Source organism: Asparagus officinalis, chromosome 4 (assembly GCF_001876935.1).
Source record: "Asparagus officinalis chromosome 4, Aspof.V1, whole genome shotgun sequence".
In the NCBI taxonomy this organism is placed as follows: Eukaryota; Viridiplantae; Streptophyta; class Magnoliopsida; order Asparagales; family Asparagaceae; genus Asparagus; species Asparagus officinalis.
In genome coordinates, this window is record NC_033797.1 from 17,104,768 (window position 1) to 17,114,785 (window position 10,018).

General features: G+C 36.4%; 1 protein-coding gene across 1 annotated transcript; it reads left to right on the forward strand.

Moving 5' to 3' along the window:
- Positions 2,529-6,027, forward strand: LOC109838270. The gene is made up of 4 exons (XM_020406727.1): positions 2,529-2,562; positions 4,400-4,653; positions 4,739-4,950; positions 5,700-6,027. Exons 1-4 carry the CDS (start codon positions 2,529-2,531, stop codon positions 6,025-6,027), a joined length of 828 nt encoding a protein of 275 aa, XP_020262316.1.

Below are 10,018 nucleotides of genomic sequence, written 5' to 3' on the forward strand. Positions count from 1 at the left end.
TTCTCTCTCTCTCTATATATATATTCCCTCCGTAAACATTAAATTATTTCCGGCTACCCTAGTTTAATAAGAAAGATGATTGATTATATTTCTTTGTAGACTATAAGTTTATAACTTACGGATCATCTATTAATTTATGGTTAAATTATGCTAAACCCCTATAGCGTTAAACCCCCAATAACTTTCAAAATCACATTATACCCCCTAATAACTTTTGCAGACTCCCCCCAAAGTTAATACAATTACATCTGACATGGCACGTGCAACTCACATGACTTGCAAAGATCAAAATATCCCTTAAATTGTTAAAAAATTCCTTTTGACTCTTTTATATTTTCAACCATAAAAATCAGAAATAGCTTGTTTTTAGTCATTCATTTTCCTATTGCTCGCTTCCGGGTTGGGGGTCCCATACCCTAATTGGTTTTTTATTTTTCTTTTGCTTAAATTGTCCTTCAAAATACCTTTTTATGTTATTTTTCCTAATTTTGGGGGTTATCTGCAAATGCGGAAACTTATTGAGGTTTTTGTAATTTTGAAAGTTATTTAGGCTTTAGAGTGATTTTGAAAGTTATTCGGGGTTTAGTATGACTTTTGAAAGTTCTTGCCGGCTTAGTGTGATTTTGAAAGTTATTGGGGGTTTACTATAAAAAACTAAAAAGTTCACAGGGGTTTAATGTAATTTACCCAATAATTAATACCTAATACCGTCGGAGTTCATTCTATAAATGATAACTTAAATTTAAAAGCAAACGAAAGTTCTTGAATCTTTTTAGTAGAAATTGTAGGAAAAGAAACCAATCAATTTAGAATTTATATGGTAATTGATTTACTACTTTATATGCATGACAAAATAGAAAATAAACCCATCATATAAGAATTCTAATTTAATATTAAAATAACATATAATCCATGACATTATTTGGTGAGCTAGGTGTCATTGTTTTGTGCCTTTAGAAGTATTCACCAATTACTTCATTTTTAATATAAAACAGGAATATATATAATATATATACTATATATATATATATATATATATATATATATTATATATATGAGCAAATATGGGTAGGCTTGGCTACCAAGCACAAATATTTGCTGCTTGGTAGTGATGTGCTCAACATCCCCATTCACTCCATTACCCATGCTGAAATGTGGCTCCCATATGTTAAATGAGCTTGAGGGAGAGTGACACCTGCATTATCAAGCATAACTTTTTTGTGCTTCAGCGTACCAAGCAGACGCATATTTCCCTCTCTCTCTCTCTTATATATATATATTAAAGAGAGAACTATGAGTATGCTGGGTACCAAACATATTCCATTCTACTAGGTAGGTGAGGTGCGAGAGATCGGTCCCCAGATCTTAACTCTGGATGAGACTAAAGTGGTTGAGCACATTTGCAAAAAAGCCCATCTTTTTTTAAAGAGCGGATTACAACTCACTTTTGAGAGGGCTCATTAGCGCTCACTTGGCGCATGTTCGCGTCGCGGCATGCTTGGGCCGGATGCTTCGGCGGAGCGAAGAGGCAGTCGTCGCGGCTGGCCCGCGATCCTTGGCGCAGAGGAGGAGTCATCGCGGCTGCCTTCGGACGCGATGCAGCCGGCCCGCGATGCTTGACCGGCATGCGAGTTTGTGCGGCGGCGGAGAGTCGACAGGGGCCAGCGAACCGCAGGGAGTCGAGATTGCAGAGAGAGGCGAGAGAGACTGAGCATTATGGCGGCGCGGGCTACTTGAGGTTTGAGAGGCCAGAGACTTTTTGCAGAAGGAAATTAAGGGCCCTCTCGAAAAGACTGCGCCGTCTTTTTGCAAAATGGTCCTCAACCACTTTAGACTCTTATCAAAGTTAGATCTAGGGACCAGATCTCTCCACCTTACTTACCCAAGTAGAGGCAGTATGCTTTGGTACTAAGCACTATATACTATATAATATAGTATTAATATATATATACTACTATATATATATAACATTGGCTGCAGATTCCTTTTATCAGAGGTAAATCTAAATAGTTGCTCTTTGTTAGTAATGTGATCAACTTGTTTGAGGATACATCCATAACCAATGTTTGACGCATCAGTTTTAACAATTTTAAATCACTGTGTAATAGCTCGATGTGCACATGGTAGCCTTTTAACATTTAATTTAATTTTAGTATTTTACAGACAACAGCAGTGTGTCGATTTGTCCAAGGGGAAGCATTCTTTTTTAATCTACTATATAAAATGGCAGTGTCGTGTGTAATATTATGATAATAATCTGCTACATAATTCAATGCACCAAGAAACCTTTGTAATTTTTTGGTGTCAGTGATTATGTCTGGAAACTTAGAGGCAAACTCAATGCTTCGGTCAATAGGGATTATTGTCCCTTTGTGAATATTATGACCCAATAATCTAATCCGAGTCTGGAATAATTTCATTTTTAGGGCTGATATAGCCAACCCATTTTAGTCTCTACTAAAACCATCTTTCCAGGCTTTGTATGCACTTTAGCTTTAGGTGCTAACGTGCTTAAAGCTTTGTAATGGATGCGGTATATAATCGCAATTATTTCTGATCCAGGTAAGAATTCTTATCCTTGAGTCTTAATGTTAAGGCTCATAACTGTTAAGATAATAGGATCTGTTAGAGATAAAGATTTGGGTATACATTAAAGTATATTGGTCCATTACATAGACTAGTTTCCATGATGCCCATTAAAGATTGTGTCTAATTTAGACATCTTGCATCTCGTAGTAAGCAGGATAGTAACGATGTGTTAAGTCCTTATAATTTCAAGGGTCTAAATGCTACTTGAATTAATCCAATATGGATATACTTGTATTGCTCTATATAAGGCTTAATATCTTCAGGACTAAGCAATTTAATTGTCTGCTCATATTGATCTACTGTTGTGGTTCTTTCTAATGTCTTGATAGCTATCAATGACTTATAATCAAAGAACCCAATTTTATAGATGTCTTTATTAGGGACATTTGGGATGGACTACTTATTAAGTGATTCGAGCTCAGATGGATATTCTGTCAACTGAGCATTCTTAACTTTTTTACTCATATGATGAGCCATCTTGGAAGATGAGGTAAAGATTACCTCTGACATTAAGGGTTTCTTACGGATTAAATTATGTAAAGTCTAACAAGTAAGGATTTATAATTGAACTTTTTCTTTTTTCTTTTAAAGATAAACAAAAACTCATGATAGCACGTCTGTCAATGATTTACACCACCCTACATGCCTTTACGGCTTCAATGGGAAACATTACGCTACGTGACTTGAGTGACGTCCCACTATCATTTCTTATATATATATATATATTATATATATATATATATATATATATATATATATATATATATATATAGAGAGAGAGAGAGAGAGAGAGAGAAATATGCGGTATGCTTGGTACCAAGCACAAATTTTTGTGCTTGTAGTGATGTGTCACATCCCCATCCACTCACTACCCATGTGAATTTGTTCTCATATATTTGAATGAGTGGAGGGGATTTGAACACCTCACTCCAAACACAACTTTTTATGCTTGGTATCAAGCATACTCATATTCTCATTATATATATATATATATTATATATATATATATATATAATATATATATATATATATATATAATATATATAGTAAGAGCTACGTGACTTGAGTGACATCCACTATCATTTCTTTTAATATATATATATATATATATATATATATATATATATATATATATATATATATAGAGAGAGAGAGAGAGAGAGAGAGAGAGAGTAAAGCTCCTATAAACTTAAGTGAAAAGAGATATTTCTCCACCAACTTTTTTATCCTTTGATTTTGCTTTGAGATTTGTGCTAGACATGAAAGGTATCTTTGAGATGTATGCATTGATTTATATCACATTCTAGCGCAAATCTCAAAGTGAAATCAATGGAGAAAGAAGTTGGTGGACAACAAGCTCCTATCCACTTAAGTTTATGGAAATTTTATTTTATATATTTACACACACGCATACACGCGCGTGCACATACATGTACATACATATGTATACATATCACATGCAAACAAGCACATTGAGACAAATAGACGCTATACATATCTATACACACATATGTCAGTTTCCCATAGGGAATAATTGATATCGCAATCATTCAGCACAATAATATATAAAGAGGTGGAAATTGGAAAAACTTACTTAGCTAGTCAAATCCAACTGGGCGAGTAAGCTGATCTAACCAGTCACTCTTGATAGCCCATTTCAGTAAGTGACAACCAGCCAATGATGCAAATGGATCAAATATTGTTATTATTATTAGCCATGTTTTTTAGATCCAATATTGTTATTATTAATAGCCATGTTTTTTGTTCTTATGTTCTAAAATGGTAATTTATTCAACTTTTGGCATTGCAGGAATCCTTACAAAACTATCAGTTGTTTTGCTAGTGGGATTGCTTGCATTGGCATATCAGGCAATTAATCCTCCACCTCCTAAAATCTGTGGATCTTCCAATGGTCCACCTGTCACATCATCCAGAATTATACTTAAAGATGGAAGGAACCTTTCCTATATAGAAACTGGAGCCCCGAAGGAGACAGCCATGTACAAGATCGTTTTTCTTCATGGCATGAACACCAGCAAACATAGTGCATTTCCCATCTCTCAGGTACTAGCGATCATCTTTGTGTTAATTTTTATTTCTTATTTCCTGGCAATTTTCCTTTATATGTTGATAGTAATGGTTTTTTCAGGAACTGATGGATGAATTTGGGATTTACATGGTGTCTTTTGACCGGGCTGGATATGGAGAGAGTGATCCAGACCCAAATAGGTCTGTGAAAAGCAATGCTCAGGATGTTGATGAACTTGCTGATCAGTTAAATCTAGGTCCCAAGTTCTTTGTTATTGGATTTTCCTTTGGAGGAGAATTAGCTTGGGGCTGTCTCAAATACATCCCTCACAGGTGTGATTCTGATAACATTGGTAATTGCTCAAGTGCTAAGTTTACATTTATTCATGATTTCTGAAACATATAAAACTCTTCCTTGAAGGTGATATTGGCTGAAAATAAATTTTCAAAAGAAAAAGGAAAGTATTCCATGTAGGACCTCAAACATTGCTAGTTTTTAAATGTCAAGTCTAATGCCAATCGAGGGAACAATATCAGTAGATTCTTACAATGATATTCATGTTGGTATATCTGTACAAATCCTAGTTCCTTGTCTGAATGGACTACAGCAGAGATGCCATTTTCAAAATTTCCTTGAAAATCAAAGGAATATAAATCACTGGTGAAGGGACCATACTTAATTTTGGTGCCTTGATATTTGGGTAATTAATCTCTTTCAAGTTATGACCAGTTTGGGGGTGTATAACTTCCATGTTGCTTTCTTTCTTTGCCCTTCTTACAAGAGAAAGAAAGGGGGTAATACCCCATTCCTTTCGTTTTCCATTTATTGTCCCTCTTGAAGTAAATTAAAACTGGAGCTTAGGAGCTGCAAATGTTGGCAGCTCTTATCAAGCTGCTTTAAACACATGTAATTTTTCTGTCTGCGTAGAAATAACTTCTGCAGATTGGTTCTTGAAATCTTTCCCCCAAGGGCCACAACATTAACGGTGATCTGTTCTTTGAGCGAAGTACGTTCCATATGCTATAACTCCATATGTGCTTTCCTCCATTTCTTCTAAGAACGCTCTCTGGAATGGTCACAGACTTGCAGGTGCAGCATTAGTTGCTCCAGCTTTCAACTATTGGTGGCCTAATTTCCCTTCTAATTTATCTAAAGATGCCTTCAGTCAGCTGCTTGTACAAGACCAGTGGGCGTATAGAGTTGCTCACTATGCCCCATGGTTAAGTTACTGGTGGAACACCCAGAAGTGGTTTCCTTCTTCAACTGTTCTAGCACAGGATCCACCTAGTGATATCTTTTCTACCCAAGACAAAGAGATCCTGGCCAAGTTAGCAGGAAGAAATCATCACATCAAGGTACTGAGTTTTTTTCCCAGCATTTTATCTTTAAGTTTTGCTGCGGTAAATTGATTGACATCTCAAAGCATATATATAACCAATGGATGTAAGATCCAGAGAATAGTTAGTTGCACTATTATATAACGAGTAACTTTTGCATTGTGTCATCCATCGAAAGCTCACTCTTTAATTGGAAGGTGCATGGTCAAATCACAGAAATTAACAAATATTGTATGTTTTTTTTTTCAATTTAATGTCGACAGTAATGGTGGAGTTGCTCACATTGCACTTGATCAGTAACATTGGGTTGATTGTAGACACAAAACCTTTGAATTCTGACACACTGCATGACCTACATTTTTTTACATTTGCACAGTAGTAGTGAACAACTTTCAGTTAGCAAATAGCACCTTTTGGATGACTACTAAGACCTGGATCAGTCGTGAAGTGGGCATCAGGTAATTATGAGTTTCCAGTTTACGATCTGCCTACATGTGACCTTTGTTCCAAAAATGATACTTCGACTCGAAGTAGCAACCTGAAAGAGCACAAATAACCAAAACAAAATAATGGCTAGACATAAGTTTCCAGACCCATAATTGACAGAGATGCCCTTTCTGTAGGATGAAATCTTCAGGAGGGCTTTTGAATAACCTCTCTTGAGAGGGATAGAACTTTTTCATTGAAGTTTATACTTGTATTCCTCAGAGAAAATTAACCATGACATCTCTAATTATAATGATTCATCGGAGTTCTTTCCTCGTTCAGTACAATTTTCTCTTAGTTGCTATGTCCTTTAGGTAATGTCATTCTTGATTAAAATTTATTATTATTACTTAATCAAAATGCCACCTTAAAATGGTTCATAGCATCATTCTTATTTATAGGTGCTCTAATTTCAGAGAGAGTAAGTGGTGCATGTGATCCATAGTATTTATGGCGCACGAAAGGAACATCAGTCTTTGGCTTGGTGCATAAATTCTCAATTCTAGTGATCCAAGAGCTGATAATCATTTGGTGCACTATTGCTGCTAGGAACTGGGTGCATTGGACACCTTCTTAATAGAATACCATGTTAAAATGGTCCAAAAGATACCCTGCCATCAACCAAATCAAGTTTAGTTAAAAAAAATCTTCTACTGATGTCTGGTGGCATATGTAAGTCTTACATGTACAACCAATTACATCAATTTTACATAAGCGGTATGCATGCCTCTGATGGCAAAGTATTTTATAGATGCCGGTACATAAAAAAGTCGAGTTACAATTTCCTATTTTCTTTTATACAGAAATGTCACTTAAACCCTCTTAAGTTTGGGGTGTTTTAGAGACCCACGTTTTCAAAATTTTTAACTAACCCCCTAGCAGTGTTAGAGGAACTAGTAAATATACCAAATAGCCTTTTTATTATAATATTCAATTAAATTAAGGGGAATTTTTTAAAAAGGATATTTTTTGCTAAACAATTAGCAAAATCGACCATTTTGCTAATTATTTAGCAAAATCGACCTCTTTTTGGCCAACATGCCAAAAAGAGGTCGATTTTAAAAAATAGCCTGCTCGAAACATACAGGACTAGTAGCCCCGTATGTTTAGTCGCCATTGTAGGCATCGAAAATTGCCTATAGGTCTTCACGAACAGTTCAGTGTTAAAGAGCGACGATGAAAGTCACTATCCGATCCACAGGAGTTCGATTGACGTTGATGAACAATTGAAGTGAATCGACGAACTACGTGAGCTGATAGAATTGCGGAATAACGAAGGCACGGGCGGTATCTGTAGGCATCGAAAATTGCCTATAGGGCTCCACGAACGGTTCAGTGTTAAAGAGCGACAATGAACGTCACTATCCAATCCACAGGAGTCCAATTGACGTCAATGAACGATTGAAGTGAATCGACGTACTACGTGAGTTGATAGGGTTGCGGAATAACGAAGGCACGGGCCAATCAGGAACCCTGCGATGTTCACAAGAAGAACAACGCCCTTCATATCTCGTTCACTCTACAGATAATCCAACCATCGGAGCGGATAGAACTCTTCATTTCGGAACAACGAAGACCCGGGCCAATCGGGAACCCGGCGATGTTCACAAAAAAGGACAACGCCCCTCAAGCCTCATTCATTCTACATGTAATCCAACCATTGGATAGGGTAGAACTCTTCGTCAAGCATCCAACGTACTTGGAATCACTCAAATCCGAGTTCGGACGAAGAATTTACGGCGAAAACAATCAAACATACGCAACGGAGCGTCTCAGACTGAGTTGGGACACCCGGGGTGTCTCGGGAAAGTCGAAACACCCCAAGGGTGTCTAGGAAAAGCCTGGACACCCCAGGGGTGTCTAGGCTTTTCCTAGACACCCCAGGGGTGTCTAGGCACCCTAGGTACTCCCATTGCCTATAAATAGCCCCCTAAGGCCTCATTTTTGAGGATCTGGATTTTTGGAGAAGTTGGCGAAGCCCTGCTGCAGTGAAGAGTGGTCGAGGAGAGGTCTTCATCAGATTCTTCATCACCCGTGCCCTTTCCTTAGTATTACCCTTCGCCGGTAATCACTAAGAAGAGCAGATATCTCGTTTTAGCCGAGATAGACGCTTCAGGCTTCTAGATCTCACGCGGATCAACGAAGCTCTGTCCGATTTTTTTCGGAACAGATCTGAGTGCCAGGTAGTCCACGGATGTTGACGTCCCCGTCACAGGCAAAAGACCCATGCAAGCAGAAGACCGATAAACGATCTCTGCGTTTGTTTTGACGAGAGTTGTAACTTTTGTTTTCATTGTGTAAAAGTCTTATAAAAAGACAATCTTTTTTTGATTTCATTGTAACGACTAAAGTTGTAATGAATACAGCAATGAATACAACAATTTTCGATGCAAACAATGGTGTTCTAGATTTAATATTTTTGTTAGATCTAGACATTTCGATTTGTGGGATATTATAGATAAAACTTATATCGTACCCACTACGGAGAAATCCAAGTGGAGTAAAAATGATCATAGAATGTTTACAATGAATAAGCTCTTGTTAGAATTTTTACTAAATGCTTTTGACTCATCTATTTCTAACAAGTTTGTTCATTTTAATAGTGCTTACACTTTATGGAAATTCATTGAAGCACATCAAGAGAACTTAGAAGCAATCCGACAAACTTTAGAGGATTCTTCTTTAAGTTCACGTGGAGCATCATGCACACGGCCACTAGGCGATAGCCCTAGTGAGGTTTGCGAGTTCGAATCCATTAATGATTTTTCTAGTGATGAACTTGCTTGTGCATCTGAAAAGTTATTGCATGCCTATAACAAATTGCATCATACCTTTTTAGAGTTAAAAAGCAAGAATGTAGAATTAAAATCCGATCATGAGGAGCTAGTGTCAAAATTGGATGTCATTGTAAAAGAAAATACCATGCTTAAAGAAAACAATGACATGTTAATTTTGGAAAATAAAAAATTAACCACATCTATAACTAGCTTTTCTCATGAAAAAGATAATATCATATTAGAAGTAAAGAACATAAAAAATAATACTGCTTCTTTTATAAATGACTATTTATGTTCTACTTCTAATGTTAATGCTAATATGCCTAATGATGAGTTGAATAATGTTAAAAACCGTATTTTTTCTTTAGATTCAACTCTAACTACGTGCATTCACAACCATATGAGGCATGTGAATATGTGTGCTAAGTCTTATGCCAATCATCCCACACATCATGCACACATATATAGCAAAGTTTGCAAATGCTCTATTTATGATCGTAAAGGCCATTTATCTAAATTTTGCTATAATGCACAAAAATCTAAAAATGTTAATATTAATGCTTCTTGTGCATCTCATAAGGCTTCTTCATCACATGCACATGTACATGCACATACTCATCATGTTCATCATAAACATGCACGTGCGTTTAAATGTGATCTTTGTAGTCGTTTTGGCTATTTGGCAAAATTTTGCTTTGATTTGAAAAAAACTTCACCTTTGTCAAATGATTTTTGTTCGCTGGGAAAACTGTTGTCTTTTTCATTGAAATAATCGTCATCTTGGGTTACAAAAGATCCGG